Consider the following 22,500-nt stretch of genomic DNA (forward strand, 5'->3'; position numbering starts at 1 on the left):
CGAGGGACTCTGGGGAATGGTGCTCTGGTACCACTCCCGGTTGTCCTCCAGCGTGTCCAGGATGTCCTGGGCGTCCGGGTGCACCAGGTCAGCCCAGGTCTCCCACAGCGGGTGGACAATGTAGTCGATGAATCCCACCTTCCGGACAGAGAGAGTGAGGGAGAGAAAGAGAGAGAGAGAGAAGTTGTTAAAAACGAGAGGAACAGTGGTGTCTAGGACACAGAATAATTCCAATCCTCTGCTTCACACATGTCCATTGACAACTGACAAAAAGTGCCAAAAAAAGCCATTTTACTGTAAAGGGACATAATACATTAAATCCTCCACATTTTCACATCATTCAAAACATGATCATCTTGCTCCCTAATGCCCAATGCTGTATAATAATGACAGCCCTAGTACATGTGTGCTGTGTGCGTGGGTGCTGCACCACGGGTATCTCCCCGTCTCCTGCTGTACCTGTGACTTCTCCACGGAGGCGTTGTGCTTGTCACACATGGGACTGATCTCCATGCCGCGCTCACGCTCCCGGTCGCCCTGACTGAAGAACTCCTCCATGATGCGGTCGGTCCACTGCCGGTACAGCTGCAGGGGCTTGGTGGGGTTGCTGAGGTCGGCACAGTGTACCATGTTCTGTAGGACCTGATGGGGCCAAACACACACACACACAAAGGACATTAGGACATAAGAAAAGAATGATCATGGTATAAGAAAAAAGGCATTTTGGGGGAAGTCCTTTCTCTTGTTGTTTATTTCTGTGTAAAAGTATGATATTTGCAGGTGCCGTATGTATGCAGTAGTTATGCAGATACAAGCTCTCCATGCTGGACATGACAAAATCTATTATTTACACGTTACTGTCAACTTTTCAGATATAAAAGGAACTGATATTAGCCTGGGTTTTCCCATGCTGCCTTAGGCGCGCGATTTTATTCACACTGCTAGGTAGCCTGGATTCTGTGGACTTCGTTTTCACCTCAACAAAGGAACCAATCACAGAACGGAAGGGGGGGCCGCAAGACGATGACGACACACCGAAGCCGTTATGAGCTATGTACAGACACATTTGATAGACATTCGTATTGCCAGGCTCTGGGCATTCGTAAACCACATTTCAAATACGAGAAAATTAATGCCTAGTTCCCAGACCCCATCTCAATGAGATGAGGTCTGACGTTAGCCAGGCTGATATACATATTTGATGAAAAGCATACTTTCAACCAGACTTTTCAATCAAACAGTTTGAAGTTTAAAGTAGTTCAAAGTATACCAAGACATATATGACATTCTGGTAACAAGGCCGGCCTCCACCCCCCAGAACCCCCCACAACCAAGCACATGAGTCACTGTGACGTGCATGCAGTGCAGGACCACGCACTAGACTGCATTTATCCAGTTTATATACATAACAAAGGTCTGCTCTGCCTCTGTGTGGGTTATGTCATAATTACAGCTTGATTGAGCCGTTAATCACAGCACCGCTGATTACGAAGAGATTTTCCAACTCGCTGCTGGCCCACCGAGAACCCACTGGACTGAACACGACAGAACATTCGCGATAAGGACGCTGGGAATAGCTACTGAGGAGACGTGCTGACAGACGTACCTGTATCCGGTCGGAGTAGTTGTCCAAAAGTAGCACTCCCGAGCTGGTGACTTTTTTGGTTTCTACCATAGTTTTCAGATCGGCCAACAGGTTCATGTGCTTAGACATGTCCGTCGCTAAAACCTTGGGAAGAAAAAATAACAAAACAAAAAACAGTAAACAGGAAGTCAGTCAGTGAACACAAGCGAATGTTAACGTGACCTAATGAAGATCAATCTTATTGATGGTTTTGAATTGTATCTTGAGGAAGAGCTGGTGCTGCTATGGCTACTAGGCTACTCACAATGTCAATGACCATCTTCCGCAGGGATTGTCTCTGTTTTTTGGTCAGGTTTTGGAAGATGTCACAGTTCTCCTCCTGCAGCAACTTAAAGCCCACGGCCAGGTGGTGGTTCTCCAACACCGATGAGTCGTTATACATGAGAGCCAGCTCAGAGTCTGTGAGATAGAGACATACAGAGAGAGAGAGAGAGAGAAAGAGAGAGAGAGAGAGAGAGTATGTAAGTCTACACATAGTAGACACACTCACAGGCACATGTACAAACAAGGACGAGTGGAGGGCACAATTGATTGTTTCTCTGAGATCCACGTGCCTGGTCTCAAGTATCAAGGGGCTTATGTTTTCACCCAGACCAGATGTCAATAGTGGTTCAGTTGCACAAGTCCGCTTAGGGATGTGTCAGCCAACCTCACGTCGGAGAATGGCTTTTTAATGGACATGGAGGCTCTTGCAGTCCAAAGGGGATAAGGAACATGTGCTCGATGTTACAGTTTACTTTGCTCCTTACAATATTTTAATGTCATATTTGAATCCCTTATATTTTAATCTTATGCCTTGTCAGTGTTGTGCCAGTTCACAGCTTTTCTGAACTAGTTCAAGTTCAGTTCATACATGCTCAAAGTGAACAGTTCACGTTCAAAGTTCACAATTTTAATTCTGAACTAGTTCAAAGTTCAGTTAATTTTACTTTTTTTGTGAGATATTCAAATAAATACTTTTTTCACACTACGAGCTAGAAATCACTATACGTTCTTTGAAGCTGCTCATTGTAGACATTTGCTCATGACACTGCAATTGTCGGTTTCTTACCAGGTGATGAAACTTGCAGCAGTACAGACAAGGTAGACCAGTCTCCGTGCCATCACTTCCACTAGCTATTTTTTTTTTAATTGCAGCGCTTTCTCTCACTCTCGTCATTGGTCTGTCTCTCTCTCTCGCTCCTCCAGCCCTCCGCGCTCTCGTCGTTGCCTGCTACGCGGCGTTGCTATGCCTACCCCGCTCTGCTGCAATTCATCACGGGTAACGTTGTGCGGAAGCCAGTATGCTATTCAACTATTCTCAGCCGGACACTACGTTGCCCGCAATGCATTGCGCACACAATGTCAAAACCATTTCTGTCTGGTGATACATGATTTAAGCGGCACCAGCGAGAATGCAGGAGGGAGGAACTTTCTCTCGTTGCGTTTCAAAAGAGAAAACAGATGTCACTCAGTTTTCAATGGAAAACAAATCCCAACGTTCATTTACAGTGATGTCTGCCGTTCATGACACATAATGTGAACTAATTCACGTTCAAGTTCTTTATTAAAAAATGTGTTGCGTTCAGTTCAACGTTCACGAAAAAATAAGCGTGTTCAATGAACGCGTTCTTTTGAACTCGTTCACGCACAACACTGTGCCTTGTGCAGGGCACTGTCACCGCAGTGTGAATAATAAAGAGCCACTACTTACTTGTGCTGATGAGGAACTGGTTTGAGACGCCGGGGTGGTCAACATCATGAATGGCACTGGCAAAAATGGCAGCGAGAATTTCAAGGTCTGTGAAGACTGCCTGATGAGGGAGAGAATTGTGCCTATGTTATCAAGCCTGTGCAATCAAGATTTCCCCTGAAAGATGTGACCAGCTAAGTTGCTGTATTAGGACTAAGCGACGGCATCACCCTGAACACGACATGAAAGGGAAGACGTGTACCTCTAAGGCAGGTGTTGATAGCAGCACATGAGTGGACTGGGCGACGTCAGCAGCATGGATATTGTTGTGATAGGCAACATCAGCGTGGTAATGGTCTTCTAAAGTCATTAAGTAGGTAATGAAGGTGTCTAGCGGAATCTTAAACGTTTTTAACAAGTCCCTCTCCTGTTGACAGAAGAAAAAAAACATTTTAATTAGGCCTCTGGCCAATATTGTGTATGTAATTATACCTACAGTAGTGCTATATGAAGTGTAATGATAACGTTTTGTTACCTGGAATATCGAGTGCATCATGACTGTTAACGGTCTGTTCCCAGAAAACTCTGTGACTTTGAAAACATTAAGGCCCCATTTATTTACGTCCTCCAACTCCTAAAATAAGGGGAACAAACATAATACACATCAGGTACAAATCCACCAGTATAAGACCACCAAATTACCTGAATGTGAGCCTTCCCTCGTTAAATACTGTCAGTCTATGGATTTTAGGCTCGCTAGTCTACTCTGTACATATACATGTACTTACTTATCAATTTGCATTCTGTGACAATCAGTGAAATACAGCATATTTTTCCACTGTATGTTTTAATTCTATCAACAATACCAATTCATATGAAACACATCTAACACCACAGTGCTCTTCCTAGTAGCTGGGAGCTGTGAGCAGACCTTGGCCAGCTCGTCCTCAGTCTCCGTCTTGACGCCGAAGCGGGGGATGTTGGAGTTGGTGAGGCTGGAGCTATGCTGGAGTTTCTTGACGCCGCTGATCTGCGACATCGGCCGCTTCTTCTTGTCCTTCTCCTTCTGCGTCTGAGGAGTTGGCATCTCCACCTCATGCTGTTTGTCTGGGCCACAGAGAGAGAGAGAGAGAGAGAGAGAAATTATCTTTAACTTTCTTTTCTAACATTAATTAGAGCTTAATAACTTCTATTCCTTAATTTTGATAAGGGAGCCTTTTCTGGTGCATTTTTGCTCACACAAAATAAACAGGAATCCGGTCAACATTGATTCTAAACTCATTGCTGGAATGCAATATGAGCATTTACACATTTGGAGTGTGACAGTGTGTCAGCGATAAACTGTTTATTAGTCTCCGCATCATAAAATCCTCATCAAAGAATCTGCACTCTTGTCATATGAAACACCAGATTAATACATTCTATGATGGGGGAGTCCATATATTACAAACCAGAGAACAAAATGCTGGAAACATGATGGTGTTTGTTTGTTCTGTGTCTTACCTAAGAATGTGCTAGATATGAACTCCGACACCTGGTTCCCCGACCGACTCATCTCCGACAGATGGGTGAGCTCTCTGTTCAACATCCTCTTGAACTACAGGGGGGAAATGCATGGGTGTCAAAAACATATGGCATCTAGTTGGCCATGCAGCTATTCTGAACTGTGAGGAAACAAATGAGTTAAATATAAGCTAGCATCATTATATAATTCAGTGTGTTCGCAGAGAAGCAACAGGCCACATAAGGAAATGATTTAGCTGTGAACTACTGATACTGTATGGCTGATATAAATGGCAACAATCAGTTAACAAAATGACTAATACTGAAAAAAATTATAAACAACAACACGGAACATGTCAGTTGTGTCAGTTTACACAAGTTTATCACATAATTGCATTTATATTTTTGTTCGGTGTAGTACAGTACTTTCAGTAAACTACAAATTACAATCTCAGGAACCTCATTAACACCAACTATACTGAGGACTTAATAAGCATTAATAAAAGATAAAAATGAAACTTTTCTGTAAGCTTTTATTAACTAAAAGAACTCATGAATGAGACCAATATAATGACATATAACCACAATATGCATATTCATATATGATACTGCGTTTACCTCACTATGAAAATTGTATCATGAGAATTCACTGTTAAGACCTTCATTCTATCCTGACCAATTAATTATCCTAACCAAATCCCTCCAATTCATTTTGTGCACCAGTTTTTCTGAAAATGCGACATTGAATCAAATAAATAAATAAATAAATAAATAAACCTTGTATGCTAGCGAACCTGCTACAAAAATAATTTCATAAGTCTTCAAACAGATGAATCTCGCCAAGAATGCTTCCGTCATCATCTCCCATGGTCACATATGCCATGAAACCACTGAAAAAAGAGCTCAGCTTTGAGCTTAATTTAGCAGCATACAAATTCCGCACACACACACACACACCTGCAGACACGGAAAAACACACACTTACTCAATCACCAACACACTCACACATACCCCCCCCCCCACGCACACACACACACACACTGATTTGAGACAGTATGGGGTCAGACATAGCAGATGTTCAGAGAGTGGGGGGGGGGGGGGGGGGTCAGTGACGAGAAGAAGGTAGAGAGGGGCCTGGGAGGTGAGCAATCAGCAATGGTCCTTGGGAAAAAAAATGAAAATCACACTAGAAGCTGTCGCGGTCCTGTCAACTTAACAAATTACGCTGCATTGATTAAGATGTACATAGATGGAAAATATTAAGCCATTCAAGACTCAAGAGTTCAAGTCAAATCTGTCAGTAAATCAAATCGCCACCTACTGTACTGTCTACTATCAATCCATCTATCAAGTTATCTACCTCTCAACATCTCTTTGTGTCTCTCTGTGTATATATAAATATATATCTGTTTCCTACATCAAAAGGTTGTTTTTTGTTTGAACATCAAAACGGCGTTTACCTTTATATATCCCCATGACACTGTTAGAAGGTAGTTTGTCTCAGGCATTTTGAACGACCCGTTAGTACAGAATGCACGTCCTAATATAAGGTAGAGTAGAGACGCGAGATTGAGAGGAAAACGTAGCAGAATGCCTCAGCATCTCACTGGAGCAGCAACAGAGTCCATCATCAAAATCCCTTCTCGATCCCGGACCATAGACTCCACAAAGATTCCAATCCTATTCCCAGATCCAGCCACGCATATAGAATATTCCATTTTTATAGGATCTGACATTCCAGCTTAGAGTTGCAGTGTAAGTTAAGATGCATTCCTTAGTACCCAGTGCTTGTGTGCTAGCCTGGATGTGGACAAGAAAAGTGATGCGACGGCCAGAGATGCAGGAGCTGGAAGCAAAGCAGCGCGTCCTCTAGACACAGCTTCCAAATAAAGCTGCACTGCCTCACACTGTCACGCATATAGAGAAGGTGTGGTGTGCGTGCGTATGTGTGTGTGTGGTGTGTGTGTGGGGGGGGGGGGGGGGGGACCAGAAGCACTGTGTGGCTTGCTCAAACCTAGCTCCACCTATCAGATAGTGCAGGGTGAGATCATACTCACAGCTGATTGGTGGAGCTGAGCAGGGGGAGGGCTGGTCTCCCTCTTCTCCCCCTCTGCTCTCCTGTTGGTACCGTGCAGTGCAATGAGATGGTGACAGCTCTGTTGAGAGGTCTGTGCTCTACTCAGAAGCACAATCACACAATACGCACTCATGGCCCATCAGGGGAGATGCCCTACTTTCATCTGTGTGCGTGTGTATATGTGTGTATATGTATGTGTGTGTGTGCGTGTGTGTGTGTGTGTGCTATGTTGAGCAATGGGAGTGTGTCTGTACGATGTGTGTACGCCTTATGTCATGAGGATGAGGTAATCTCCATGACATGAGTTTCTAGAAACAAGGAATTGTCTCATCTCTGGTCATGAAATATTGAGCCCTGCTAGTGATTCACAACACTCTCTCAGTGGGCCAGGTAGAGCGGAACATACGATCTGACGGAAATGTGCAAAAAGCCATTAAAACAGAAAGACGCACTGGGGGGTTGCCTGGGTAAACACTAATGAATAAGTTATTGCTGCACTGTTAGCGCCACTTGACGTATGATTGAATTAAAAGGGCTTTTTCAGTATTTATGACTGAGTGAGACAGTTTAACTAGCTGCAATCAGAAGCTCTCAAGGGGGGAGGACAAACAGAGATGACTTCATTTTGAAGCCTTGATGAGGCACGCTGACTTCAAATATGATGAGTGCTCATAACGTCTTCAGCACAAGGTTAAAAGGGTTATGGATCCCTTGGCGGCAGTTGGGAAGGTGGGGGGTAAAATAAGCATAGAAGTAAATCAACTCCACATCCTTCTGGCTTTACGTGTGTCATACAAGTTCACGCTCATGCAACTCAATGATGACTGTATGGTGACGAGGGACAGGAGGCATAGATGACTGCGCACTGTCTGTGAGGATAGTATTCTACATGCAGCGGAGGAAAGTCAATAATTTGCTCCGGTGACAGTCCCTTCAATACTTAAGAAGTTAATGAGATATAATGTGATGAAAAATGACGTCTGTGCTCCATGTGGAAGATTTGGTTAGCAATGTAGACACTCTGTTCCACTACAGATTGACTTGAGAGGCTTAAACATGGTCAGGAAGCTGGTGGATTTTTTCTTCATGTGGGAATGACAAAAAAAAACCATCTCTGAGATGACTTCACACCTTCATGCCCCAGTGAGTGCCCAAAGCATTCTGGGTAATTTACAGCTTTGGTAGACCAGAAGAGGCAGTCCAGTCTCCAGCTATGATAGATATGACACCTCTTTTTTTCCTTCCCTTCCTTCCTTCCTTTTTTTTATAAACCTCTCGCGCCCGGTAATAGACCGCTGTCCCATAAGAACTCAGACAGTCCAGGTTTCTATTGTTAGACCAGCGGGGAGGTGTGAACACACTCTCTGGGATCACAAATGGGGAAAAAAAAAACCACATCACACCATATTTAACTGAGACTTCTGACGTGGAGTGTTTTAGTAACATGTACCCTAAACAGTGATTCCTTCTAGAATGCTGGTGGCAGGTTCCATACAGGCACACCTGAGGGCCTGGACTTAGTGCTTCTGTGTCGATTCTCTGGCGAAACACTTGAGAACACTTGAGGGAGAAATTAGCTAATGTTTTAATGTGAGCCTGATCTTGTGTGACTGTTTACTGCTCTAGCGAAGGATTTGTCTATTCCCCGAACATGTGTGTGTGTGTGTGTCTGTTCTGGTGATAAAGGTGGTGATGTGTGTGGGTAGGGGAACTAAGACTAATTTAGTTCATCCAATCTACGGGAGTGACAACAACAGTGATTGTGTGAACTGCTGATCAGGGACTTGCATATTCTCTTACCCTGCCAACCATTAATAAAACCAAGACACCATGGTAGATCCATTCAGGAACACAGACTAGACTGTTATAACTAGACATGTCTGGCTGCATGCTTTCGCAGTATAAAAAATACCAGGACTCTGGTATATCAATTCATAGAGAAATCAGCACCAATGTACAATATCTGACTTATTTACCGTACACTGTTGCTAAGATGCACTTAATAAAACTGGGATCCACTTAAACTTCATATTCATCCTCCTGGTACAGCAGAAGTAATCTCTTGCAAATGTATTTTTCATTGGTTTTGCACATTTTCTACACTCCAACCAAAACATTTAACAAAGCTCTCATAGAAAGACTCCAAACTCTCAAATCATGTTGAACAAATGGGAAACCTCTATTTGAAACTCATTTGAACAATTCTTCAAACAGTAATCACAAACATACTGTACCACCTTTGTGTTGCTAATTGCAAGCATGCGTCAAAGAGGCCAAAGGCACATAGAATAATGATAAAAGTATTGCATTAGTTATTTGATGAAGAGGGCTGTATGCTTACTGTAGGTATATCTCAAAGAAATGTGTCAAGTAAGTTGTACTTGAATGTACCGATTTCTCTAGTCTAGGAGCTTACTGTAGGTCTTACATGTCAATGACAGTTACATCTTGGGACGAAAGAATACAGTCCATGCTGTGACAAGCTTGTTTTTTTTTACACATACTAAAATTATGTATCAACAATGTTGTAAATACATAATTTTGTAAAAAGTGCTTCTGTTTAGGCCTTTGTGCTAATTGCTTTGAAAATGTGAAGTCAGAGATGACAGAAGCATTAAAGCAATCCAGAAAGAGAAAGAATGTAACGGTATCTGATGAACATCAGACGATTACTGATTGATTTAGGCTGGACAGTTGTATATAAAAAATAGTGATAGTATAAGGGGAGTAAATGTCCAGTTTTGTGTTGATGAACTCGTAGGCCTTTTCTACCTGTAATGTATGAGACCATGGCACAGCATCACTGCTCAGGATCACAAGCAAACAAGCATCCTGACAGGCCCTATGCTCGTTGCCATGGAGACCCCGAGGCAGCTCTGTGAGTGGCTGTGATGAGGCGCGTATGTTCCTGCAGACCTGCTTGCCTCTCCCGATTCCACAATGGCCAACCTCTCTCTCGTTCTCTCTGTATCTCCCTCTCTCTTTCTCTCTCTCTCTTTCACTCTCTCTGTAATTCCTTCTCTCTGTATTCCTCCAGTCTAGCTGCCCGGCCTGTGCACTGTGGTCTCTGCTGTTTTGTGTTTTTTGTGGGGAGAGGGTAGAAAGCATGAAAGAAAGAAACATAGAGAAAGAGAATGAGAGAGAAAGACAGACAAAGAAAGAGAGAGTTAGAGAGAGAGAGAGAGAGAGAGAGAGAGAGAGAGAGAGAGAGAGAGAGAGAGAGAGAGAGAGAGAGAGAGAGAGAGAGAAAGAGAGACAGCAGCTCATCAGTATGCAGAGCAGCTGGGCCCTGTGCTGGAGGTTCTGAGCATGCTCAGTGGGCGCCTACATGATGATTTGCTGCTGTTGCTGCTATTGCTGCAAAACACAAATCAAGATGCCTTAGAAACAATGGGTGGCTTGCTACTCTACAACTCTATGAGGCACCAAGCCTTAATCACATGAAAATACTACATGTCCCAGACTCTCAATACCTGAAAGCAATGCACTTTGTCAAAGAGGCAGGCTTAAATGTTCTTGCCCTTACAGGAAAACAGGTGGATTGTAGAGAGAAAGGGCAAGAGACAAGAAGTGAGAACGAGCTTGTGTGTGACTAAGTCTGACCTTGGGAAGGAAATGGAATCCAGAATGGGAGTCTGTCCCATACCACAACACTGAATCTCTCCTCCTTGTCTGTGTTTCAGCATTAAATGCATTATACGTGAGCTCAAGCCATCAGTAGTATCAGGCGAAAGCAGAGATGGATTACTGCACGGGCCTACTGGGCCCAGGCCCAGGGGCCCAAGGAATCAGGGGGCCCTTGGGCCCAAGCCTTTGCATGGAATCATTGCCTCAATATCAAAAATCAGGATATAGGCTATGAATCTGATTGAATTAAAGTATTGGCCATCCCCAAAATGCACCAGAATACAGGAAATCACATCAAACAAATTAAAACAATTCTGGGGGAGGACCCCCAAACCCCTCCTCCCACATATGTGACAATTAGTGAGGGGCCCTTAATACATCTGGGCCCAGGGACCCGAAAGTTCATAATCCATCCATGGGTGAATGAACTCAAACTAATAGCTTCCAATAGTAATAAGAACAGTAAGACTGGAACATCCTTCCAATGGCCAGACAGCGTGGAGGTAGATGTCATTTAAAAGCTTGGGCCCTGGTGATACAGTATGATGGACTGTTCTCCATAATGGTAGAACTAGGTAAGTATCTCAACCACAACTACAATGTTATATTCTGTACTGACAACAATATAATATGTATATGGGTATTTTGTGCAGGCAGGACAAAACAGCAGGACACTATAACCAAGCACACTGACTCATGACATCTGACTCATGACACCAGATCCTGACCCAGCAGGCCAACAAACTGAACATATGTCACAGCTTTTTTGTTCAAAATAACTTCAGCAGTCTCCGTGTATCTGGCATGCATGCCATACAGTATGAACACAGATAAATACAATAAGAGCACATAGATAAGGTCACGCAGGGTCTTAGACAGGGCTTACCTTGTTGGAGGCCATCTCGCTGACCGAGTGTCTGGTCTGCAGGGTCTCCAGCTGGTCCAGGCACCAGTCCAGCTCCTCCAGGGTCTCAGTAGCCAGCTTCTGGTAGGCCTCCTCTGGAAGGGGAAGAGAGGAGGGGAGAGGCGGGGGATCAGTCCGGAGCCGCTTCAGGGGGCTAGCCGCGGCGGCGGCGGCCATGCGGGGAGGCTCTCCCCCTCCTCCGCGTACCGCCATGTTGGGAGCTCCTGGCTGGACGCATGGGCGGCTCTTCATACCAAGGCGCCCTCCTCCTAGTCCTTTGCCTCTGCCTCCTGCTCGGGGGAGAATAAAGGGGCCTTGTCCCCTGGCCGAGCCCCCGCTCCTGCCAGCCAGACGGCAGTCCTCACCAGCAGCGGTGGTGGTGGCAGCAGTGGAGGACGTGGAGGTGGCGGTGAAGGGAATCCGGAGGGGAGGCCCTGACCGACGATGCTCAGCCACCACCAGCGCCACACAATGACAGCTCACACGGCGCAGAGGGTCCTATGCCCCGAAACACACACACACGTGCACACACGCATACAGGGGAAACATACAGTGTTTCCGCACAGGAGGCGGTTTATTTACACACATAAGCACACACACACACACACATAAAACACTCAGACACATACAAACTCAAGCAAGCAAATAGTCACAGTGCAGAGCGGTGCTGTAGATCTTTCAGATCCAGTGTACTGTTCAGGCCAGAGTCATGTGTCCAGTCTTCCTGGAGAGTCGGTGTGACAAGCAGGCCCATGGCGGAGAAAAAGAGATGCGGGCATTACGTCCACAACCCATCAGACACAACAGCGTTTCACATCCCCGCAGTCTGGCCCATAATAAAGGAGCGAGGCATGGTGTGGACTTGCCACACGCACAACACACGCATCCACGCTTACACACACACATATTCACACACCATATGCTTGGCTAACGCTAACAGGAAGCCTTGAAGGCTCGTCTCCTCAGCCTAACAGGGATAGTCACCCATGCAGAATGAAGGGACGTATCAGTTCGTATCAGTTCAATTCCTACCAACACCTCCTCTCCTACCCCACTCCTCCACTTCTCCCTCCCTCGTCTTTTCGTCTTCTTCTTCTTTTTCTCCTCTCTCCTCCTTAAGCGAGAGGACCCAGAGAGATGTGCAGCAAGGACCAAGAGCAGCAGGGCTGCTATAGCCGAACGCGAGAGCACAAGAGGGGGATAAGCAGCGACGCCGCTTCCTCATGAAACAGGACCCGGAGGCTGGGAGAGCGAGAGCGGGAGAGCTGCGCACGCGAGAAGGAGAGCGAGCGAGGGAGCTGCATGGTGGCTGGGGATGAGCACCGGGGAAATCCTGGCCTGAAGTGGAGCCGAGTGGAGCAGGAGCTCTCTCTGTGTGTGAGTGTGTGTGTGTGTGTGTGTGTGTGTGTGTGTGTGTGTGTGTGTGTGTGTGTGTGTGTTTGTGAGACACAGTGGGGTGCTGAAGGAGACCTCTGTAGTCTCCACACTGGGCCATCTTGCTCTAGGATTCACAGTCCTCTCACATGCTTCCCACAGAGAACTCAAGCAGTGTTTGTGTTTTGGGTTCTGTAAATGTACTAAGAATTGGCTCACTGCGCCCTGGCCCATTGCCTGGACTGATCACTTCACAGGAATACACAGATTTCACTGACAATGCACTCCTCAGAAAACATTTTGATGTTCTGATGTACATTCACTTTCCATAAGTATGTTTTGTAATTAAGGATTTCTTATGGATCTTTTTAGGTAATACTAAAAATGTTGTGGGGGGGTCTTACATTTGAATGCAGCTTTATGTTGTCAGTGATAGTTAAAACTAGGAACTATCATAACTAAATATATTTTTGTGTTGTTTTTTTTTTAAAGAAAAATCCTGTACTTCAAACAAGGACACATGTGTGTGTGTGTGTGTGTGTGTGTGTGAGTGTGTGTGAGGTGTATGTATGTGCGTAACAACAGGTTTGAAATGGGGACTAGGGTCGAGTCTGAGTGTCACATGCATACTCTCAGCCTTGGCTTGCGAAAGCCCAACAAACATCACCCACACACTATGGCAACGGCACAACACCCCCTGTGTGACCCAAGATTCTTTCTCTCACACACTTAACTCTCCTTCTCCTTTTCATGCTTCTCCTCTTGCTCTCTCGCTCTCGCTCTCTCCCTCTCCTCTCCCCTTTCTTCCCCTCTCTCTTTCTTTCCCTCCCTCTCTGTCAGTCTCTCTGTCCTCCATTCTCTTATGGAAGTGAAGCCTGGGGTGCCACTCTTTCTGAAAGGGATGGTGCTGACGTCAATGACATTCTTCTCATGCTTAGTGCGACATCAGACACCAACCCTGAGAGGCCACTCTACGCTACAGACAGAAGGCTGGCTGCAAACTCCGGAACGGACCTGTAATATCTGATCAGTGAAATAAAGCTGACGTAATCAACAAAGAGCCCAGGTATGCCAAAGGAAATGTGACTCAAAACCAATTTGCATTTCATGTTTAGTTCCAAACAGAACAAGCCAAAAATAAATAAATAAACCAAGCACACACAAATTCCAATCTTCCTCTGTTGTTTTCAGCCAATCCGATACAGTGGTACAACTGATTTATAGAATAATTACACAATCAACAGCTGGTGTTCTTCTATTTCAAAGTAAATTGTCTCTTTGGAATTTTACTCTCACAACTTCAAGTTTTGTATTCAACTTGACAATTAATTTGACTATTAACAGACCAGTAATAGCATTATAATATATTATTATTATTGTTGTTGTTGTTAATAATAATAATAATAATAATAATAATAATAATAATAATAATAATAACAATAACAACAACAACAACAACAGATCCATAGAAAATATGAACTGATAGTTCACAGTAACCCAGACATTCTGTTTCCAATACGCCCTCACATAATATCTTTTTAAAAAGTCATGGCACTTGAGGCCATCTGGTGCTCCCAGGTAAGAGTGACATTAATCCATATCACTGCTAGTTAGTATCCCAGCAGCGGACAACTTTTGCCCACGCTCTACTCCCCCTCCGTGTTGCTAAGGCCCCTCAACCCCCCCATCCCCCACCTCTCTCCTTCTGTCTCCATGCTATGGACAAAGTGCCTGCGCCAACAACTAATTGGAGCCGTTTGGCTATGGAAGAATCTATAAATAGCCCAAAGTGAGCTGAGGCAATCAATAAATTGATGGACACTTGATAAATTAGGTGATTGAGGTGAGAGGGGAAGCCCTTAAAGTCACATCCCCCCACCACACCACTTCCTCACAACAGATACACTGTTAGATACACATACCTAACAGTATGAGGAGAAGGACAAGCACATACTACATACCTGTCCCACCTAATGTTCCAGTTCTATCATTTTTAAACATGTACTTGCAAAATCATATACTTAACTATATACAGTATATAAAACATATTGCAATATATAATATGTTCATCTTTGCAATTGTTTATTTTTTCTGTGTCTTTTGTTCTTCCTTTATTTCACTTTCCATCAGTCTATTTTTCTCTATATATCTTTTACGTTAAATTGGACATGTATTTGCTTCACTTGTATAGAGAGTATAGCTCTCTGAGGTCAAACCATCAATAGTTTAAGGAAAGTATTCCCCAAGAGGGGCAGCTGTGACATGACATGTCATGTCAGGCTGGTTCACATGCTGCTGACCTCATACACAACCATGCTGCTGTGCTACAACTAGGGATGCCGCTTAAGGACACGGCTATTCTGGTCTCGTCAGGCCTCGACTGACACGCCACTGCACAGGGAAACCAGAACAAGGCCTTCACAACAAATCTGGAGCGTTAGCTCACAGTTTTGCGCTGCGGTGAGAAATATGGGGCAATCTCTGTCCACGCTGGGGCACAAATTTTCTTTGAGATTGAAGCAGTACAAGTCGAGGAGGAACCCACCGTTCAGAACATATGATCCAATGCAGGGAACAATGCCAAGAGTATTGCATAGCTGAGGTTCTTTTTTCCACTGAGGTGTTTAACACTGTTTACAGTGGGACCCCATGCTTTTGGCACCCCCAACAGGATGCTAGATATCATGGCAGCTCAGTATGGAAACAAAGGCCTTTACACGGCACGAGGATGCAAAGTCACACACTCATACACATGCACACGCACACAAATACATTGAATAGCAAAATTCAGAAAAAAAAGAACTGTACCTGAGACTGAGGTCTTTGTAATGGATGGTGGGTTGCACATGGGCGATCTCCTATGAGAAACGGGGATCAATATTTGGAAAAAGTATTGCATACACACGCAGTTGAGTGCATGGGCAGGTGCACAACATTACTCACTTGTTAGAGGGCCTTTCATTTTGAACATTAGTTAATGCAGCAAAATTGTTCCGTACAGTTCTCAAACTGGCCAGAACCTGAGGGAGAAAGAAGTTGATATTATTTAAATACAATGAAATAAAAACACCAACAGCTGAGGCCTGGGCCTGATATCAATATAGGAATGGGATTAAGGCCATTATTTAAACCACACTGTTAACGCCATCCGGAAGTTGTCATCATTATCCTAAGTACCACTTCTGCTTACCTGTGCAAATGGAGTTACAATCATGTCGTCCCCATGACTGTGAAAAGAAATAAGACAAAGTCTGTTACTTTTCAGCTCTGATAACATATAACTCTGCATAAACATTTACAGTGTAAGCAATGGGCCGGTACATACAATGTAAACCGTAGTCTGGGTCAACGTTCTTGCAGATGTTTTGCACTTGAAAAATATAGGCTCAGCGTGACATGAACTTCAGAGAACTACATCTGGAGCTGCAGAATGTAAACATTACACAAAGAAGCGTGGCGGCCAAACAACAGCTGAGCACACGTGGCATGCTTCAGGGCTGAGCGACGGGATAGATTAGGGCCGGAGAACTTCATCTCTGGGAGTGCCACGGCTCCCATGTTCTCAAGATAGAAAAAACAAGCAGAAGTTACTGTATACGTTTCTTTATTTTAACTACACTACTACTACACTAAACTTGAACTGTGAAATGTTTCTCTGCATACTCTGTAATACTAAAATATTTCTCTGCATTCTCTGTAATACTGTGCCTTGAATGGATTACAAAAAGGTTGATACTGTAGGAACTCCCTCTTTGAGAAATGGCTGCTAATCACACAAACAACCTCAGTCAATAACCCATTTGCTGGAACCAGATAGCCCCATGGGTATATGGCAATAGTCTCAGACAACTCGATACCACCAGGGCATGTCAAATGGTAAAACAATCCCCCAAAGCATGTATGATCTCTGTACAGTACATACACTATGGGTGCGTCAAGAAATGGAAACTCGGTAAGCCTTTAAAAAAAGGTGGAAAAATGCTGAATTATTTAGGCTCGCTGCATGTTTGGTTGGTAAGACAACCCTTGTACAATTTATAAAGACTACTAATTAGACAAAGCTATTTGATGCGGAACTCAAACATGCACTCAAAAATACTGTGCACTGTATTTTACAATATGCTTTTCCAGGTAGCCGTTTAGATCACATACCTTACAAAACATGATTGTGATGTGTGATGTAATGTAGTAGTATTTAATTCTATACTACTGCACTATCTCTCTGACACTGTATGCTGATTGATCTTTAACTTGCAGAAAATAATGGGTGAATATTCTAAAACGGATAGTTCCGGTCCTTGATTATGATGGGCTGAATCAAGTTTGATGCTGTTGTAAATTCCAACAAAACACACACCTTGACCGCATTTCGTTCTATAGTACTGCGCTACCACAACTTCATACAAAAGTTAAAGTAGCTGCGTCTTGATGTTGCTTGGCATCATGACTAACAATGCCCCTTAGCTGTTCTAAAATCAGTGAGACCTACAGTATGGCCTCTCAGGGCTTATTGCTTAAATGCATGGGTACCTTTTGAAATATGAATAATATTAATAACAACAGTATGCTTCCATATACTTGTGATGAAATGCACATTTCCGTGACTGCAATATGTTAATTTGACAGTTCACACTGACACTACCTAATGACTGTGGTTAAGGCCAGGCTAAGCAGAACTTTTTAAACAAGAATGGAGCAGCAGCTTCCAAGTGTGCCTACATCTGAGATGCCTAAATAGAGATCACTAGCACAACAACTTCCTTTGAGGGGATGCAGGGAGAGTAAAATATCCACCCACGCACGCACACCCACACAACCAGCCACCCACACACACATCCTGATAATCTACGAGGAACAGTTCTGGTTTTCCCAGACTGTTTCGTCGATCGACTCAGTGTTGTCTTCTTTGATTTGCCCGGGCAGGTACTCACATGTCACTGGCAATGGAGGAGTTCCGAGACATGGACTTGGGGGACAGCTCATAGTCGCTGTCCGAGCGGTACAGGAAGGACTCCCGTCGCTGGCTGTGCACGAAGTTGGCCTGGAGGATGAGGCCTGACCCGGGGCTCGCCATGGGGTCCAGGGGGCTGCGTCCCGACGACGTGCCATTGTCCACATCAAAGCTGTGGGAGAGACATCAAAGGACACAGTGGGGGAGCATGAAGGTAGGGCTTGGGGAATAAATATGAGAGGGTGTGTGTACTATAAGCTTCAGTTATTTGAGACATACAACAGGCCCCATAGCTTGTAAACAGACATGGCACTATCCTAATGAGTCGATTAATCAAATCCCAATAAAATAAGTGAAGCATTTCATATACTGTAAGTCCCGGAGTATTACACTGGAGTATAATTTACATTGACCCTATTACGGTACTCAGGATTGAGGGTCAAATGTAATGCTATGCATTGTTCTTTTCAGAGCAATAAAGAGCTCCTTTGAGAGGTGACTTACAGACCTAAAACTGTTTCCACTCTATTTCAACCCTTGTGTCTTTTTTTTCTTTTGTGTCCATGGGTTTTCCAGATAAAAACAGCTATAATCTTTTTTTTTTCAGTTTGAGAAGACACAATACATTTTAAACAGATTGTTGAACCTAAAAAATGAGACACAGACTGTTCTTTTTCCAAAAGCTCTACATGTTTTGTTGTGACTTCATGAACTGAAAAAGTGTGGAGGAGGAATGTACACCCAAGTAGAGGTGCTGGCCAGGATTATCAAATGAACAATAGAGAAGCCACACACTCTGCTCCCTTAATATTTATTAATGACCGACGTTTCAGCACACAGCCTTTATATAGCCTATGTTTTTTAAGCTGGCCTCGAGAGGCCCTCTAGAGGTTTGGGGGATGAGCCAGGGGCCATCCCCAGCAGGCGTGTGTGCTACGTCAGTGTGCATCACCCAGGTGATCCTCTTAACCGCTATTGCCTAATGGCACGTAAATCCCCTCAGAGGGATTCCCTCTACACGTAGGGACGGTATCATCCCCAGCTGTCCCCAGTGCTGCAATAATAATCATCATCATCGTCATCATTGTCGCTGTAGTCAACGCTGCCAGTAAGCATCAGCGTCATCTTCATAGAGAGCTGTGCCGTGCTAATCTGGAGACCAGGTGACAGGGCTGGCCTTTCGCTAATCATGACACAAAAGCCTGTGTCTGCGTCGGAGTCCTGCGTAAGGGAACACGCCGATCAGGCGCACAAGCAAGGCCGAGTCATTGTAGCTGGGGAAACAGGTACAGTGTGCACCCTATCCTAAATACACACATGCACACACATGCACATTGCACACACACACACAAATGCACACACATGCATGCACACACACACACACACACACACACACACATGCACACACACACACAAACACACACACACACACACATGCACACTCACACGCGCACAGACACAGACACACACACACACACACACATGCACACACACACACACACTGCTGGCAACACAATGTGCTCTCCATTCAGCAGTCACCAGCTTGTACTGCAGGGAGACTACAATGGAGTGCTGGATAAAGTAAAGATGTTAGACAGGGAGCGCTATACAAGTAGCAGCCTCCCATACCACATAATTTCTCCATCCCACTCCACATCTCTCTCCCACTCATTTGCTGTTCCTGTCTCCCACCATCCACTGTCCTAATAATAAAGATGACAAAAGCCCATAAATCTTTCTTAAAATATTGAAAGAAGATATAAAAGACTAATAAAAAAAAGTCCTGTTCAAACCACAAAGTGTGCATTATTTTAAACATATTCTCTTTTACAGTTTTTTACAAATGTTTACACACATTTTCAAAACTCTGTGTCTATTTTTCAAAACTCCACACACAAAACCCACAATTGCTCACACAAAATGCAAAATGCCTCAAATCTCCAGCAAAATGACACACAACATTCAAAATGTCAAAAACACATCTTTAAAGCAAACATTCGCCTCACATTACAAACACTTCTGTCATAATATGACATTTTGGATACGTCATGCACACACTGTTGTTCAAAACCTAACGCTCTTCTGTCTTTCAAAGGCTTTATGTAATTCCATACAAGAGTGAAAGTTACGGTACAGAGAGAAGTTGAAATACACAGTATTACAGTTTTTTACAACTGTTTACACACGTTTTCAAAACTCTGTGTCTATTTTTCAAAACTCCACCTACAAAACCAACAATTGCTCACACAAAATGCAAAATGCCTCAAATCTCCAGCAAAATGACACACAACATTCAAAATGTCATAAACACATCTTCAAATCAAACATTCGCCTCACATTACAAACACTTTTGTCATAATATGACATTTTGGATACATCATGTACACACTGTTGCTCTTCTGTCTTTCATAGGCTATATGTATTTCCATACAAGAGTGAAAGTTACGGTATCTACAGAGAAAAGTTGAAGTACACAGTAAAAATGCAAGCAATATTGAAACCAAAAAATAGTGATTTTTCCAAAATAATTTGCTGTTGCAAATACAGTATTTTACAGCCAACAAGAACAAAGCAAAGCAAAATACAATGACCACCAGATGTACATTGAGGTCTGAAAAAGCTGATTTTGCCTATGGAAATGACTGACTACTATCAAATTACTTTGCTTTTTCCAAAGGAAAGTGTGTGTGTGTGTGTGTGTGTGTGTGTGTGTGTGTGTGTGTGTGTGTGTGTGTGTTTATGTGTGTGTGTGTGTGTGTGTGTGTGTGTGTGTGTGTGTGTGTGTGTGTGTGTGTGTATGTGTATGTGTGTGTGTGTGTGTGTAGGGGGGGGGGGTGTATTCATAGGTCTATAGAAAAAGGTATTGAGCTAATGGTAACTTGGGGAGACACAAAAATATAGTAAAGTAGTTTTACTGTACATAAAGTAAGGTCGACATTTTGTAGAACATTCCTTTCAAAGTATCTGCATTGGTTCTGAAATCCTCTAGGGCCAGATTGAAAGGGTCCATACCTACATATAGAGTATCTATTTATAGGCCTATACTAAGGCAATGACTGGATGGTGTTCAGTAAAGTAAAGAGTGTTTGCACATGTGAAGAGAAAGAGTGAAGCACTGGTGATTTAGTGTGGCATTTTAATGGGTTGTGTTTGAAGAACGAAATCAAATTACTTCCTGTTAGATTTTTGTGTGTTAGGTAGAAAATTGTGTGTGGTGTTTTGCAAAATGTTTTAGTCAATTGAAAACTGAGTCAAACACTGAGAATTAGTGTATGGTTTTGCAGATTTGGTGTCGGGTTATGATGTTTGGAGGACATGTTTAGAAAATTGTGTGACAAGCAAAGATTTAGTGTGTAAGCAGTTGAAAAAAACTGTAAAGTCGACTTTTTGTAGAACATTCCTTTCAAAGAATCTGCATTGGTTCTGAACATTTCAACCGGAAATCCTCTAGGGCAAGATTGAAAGGGTCCATACCTACATATAGAGTATATTTATTCATAGGCCTATACTAAGGCAATGATTAGATGGTGTTCCGTAAAGTAATGAGTGTTTACACATGTGAAGAGAGAAAGTGAAGCACTGGTGGTTTAGTGTGGTATTTTGATGGGTTGTGTTTGAAAAATGAAATCAAGTTACTTCCTATTCGATTTTTGTGTGTTAAGTAGAAAATTGTGTTTGGTGTTTCGCAAAATGTGTTTTAGTCAATTGAAAACGGAGTCAAACACTGAGAATTAGTGTATAGTTTTGCAGATTTGGTGTGGGCTTATGATGTTTGGAAGACATGTTTAGAAAATTGTGTGACAAGCAAAGATTTAGTGTGTAAGCATTTGAAAAAAACATCATCTTCCCTCTCAGCGTATGAAGGCAACTCTTTCGTCAGAAGGTGGCACTATGCTGCTTTTGCTTTCACTGGAAGGCCAGCATACTCTGCGAGATACTCTGCGAGATACTCAGCCTATGAAGACAGTCCCATCCTAGCCCTGTTGACACCATAACCATAACCATAACAACCTCCCGCTGGGCGCTGGTATGAGAGCAGTATAAGTTGGCTGCATTCACAGTTTGGGTGGAGGGAAAAGGGTTTGGAGGGAGGGAGGGTTGTATGGGAGTCTAGGAGCTGGTGTCAGACTCGGCTGATGGCAAGCCTCCCCCAGGTGCTATCACACCACACCGACTGGGTTTCAGCCTGGTGTAGCCAACTCAGCCAGCCATGCATTATTGATAACGGTGAACTCTGGAGTGAATGTAGCCTACCGCACTCTGTCAGTGAGGTGGATAGCGTGCCAAACACAAATGTTTCCCCACAGGATGCCATGGGCAGTTTCCGCCATGCTCGAAAAGTCTTTCATTCGAGATAAACAAATGTATCCTGATGTAGTATTTTTTTCTAAAGGGTGTCTACCAAATCCTGCTTGATATCGCTTCCTGTAATTTTCCACACTGTACACGCATTGGGAATATGGGCGCATTTAAATAAATAAACAAACAAATCCAAACAAACAGGAAATACTTTTGATTTTTTTTAAGTACATTAAATCATGCAGTCAAATGTTTTACCATCAGTCCAAAATCTCTTGACTTGCCCCAAGTGTTTTGACCTTCTGGGCTAAGCTTTTGTTTCCTGGACACAGGCCTAAAGAAAGCTGGTCCCAGACAAATTTTCTTGTCTCCCTCCTTCCCACCTCCTCTCTCTAGCACTCTATCTCTCTCTTTTCTCTCTATTTTTCTCTCCTCCATTCTTCTCCTA

General features: G+C 43.6%; 1 protein-coding gene across 8 annotated transcripts in view; it reads right to left on the minus strand.

Moving 5' to 3' along the window:
• The window catches only part of pde4d (phosphodiesterase 4D, cAMP-specific), a 148,956-nt gene that overhangs the window by 2,264 nt on the left and 124,192 nt on the right, over positions 1-22,500 (minus strand). For 6 of the 8 annotated variants that reach the window (XM_042101001.1, XM_042101000.1, XM_042101002.1 and 3 more), the window contains 14 exons: positions 17,734-17,925; positions 15,993-16,029; positions 15,746-15,822; positions 15,611-15,660; positions 11,411-11,523; positions 4,821-4,914; positions 4,249-4,424; positions 3,853-3,951; positions 3,580-3,744; positions 3,339-3,438; positions 1,890-2,044; positions 1,607-1,729; positions 460-642; positions 1-138 (listed from right to left, as the gene is read on the minus strand). The exon at positions 1-138 is cut by the window's left edge and continues 2,264 nt beyond it. In XM_042101001.1, coding sequence (XP_041956935.1) covers positions 1-138; positions 460-642; positions 1,607-1,729; positions 1,890-2,044; positions 3,339-3,438; positions 3,580-3,744; positions 3,853-3,951; positions 4,249-4,424; positions 4,821-4,914; positions 11,411-11,523; positions 15,611-15,660; positions 15,746-15,822; positions 15,993-16,029; positions 17,734-17,925 — 1,702 coding nt within the window. Of the gene's footprint in view, positions 139-459; positions 643-1,606; positions 1,730-1,889; positions 2,045-3,338; positions 3,439-3,579; positions 3,745-3,852; positions 3,952-4,248; positions 4,425-4,820; positions 4,915-6,280; positions 6,716-11,410; positions 11,583-13,508; positions 13,523-15,610; positions 15,661-15,745; positions 15,823-15,992; positions 16,030-17,733; positions 17,926-22,500 lie in introns of those variants that run through there. The other 2 variants (XM_042101008.1, XM_042101007.1) reach the window with 2 other exon arrangements.

The sequence above is a fragment of the Alosa sapidissima genome, chromosome 8 (assembly GCF_018492685.1).
Source record: "Alosa sapidissima isolate fAloSap1 chromosome 8, fAloSap1.pri, whole genome shotgun sequence".
NCBI classification, from domain to species: Eukaryota; Metazoa; Chordata; class Actinopteri; order Clupeiformes; family Clupeidae; genus Alosa; species Alosa sapidissima.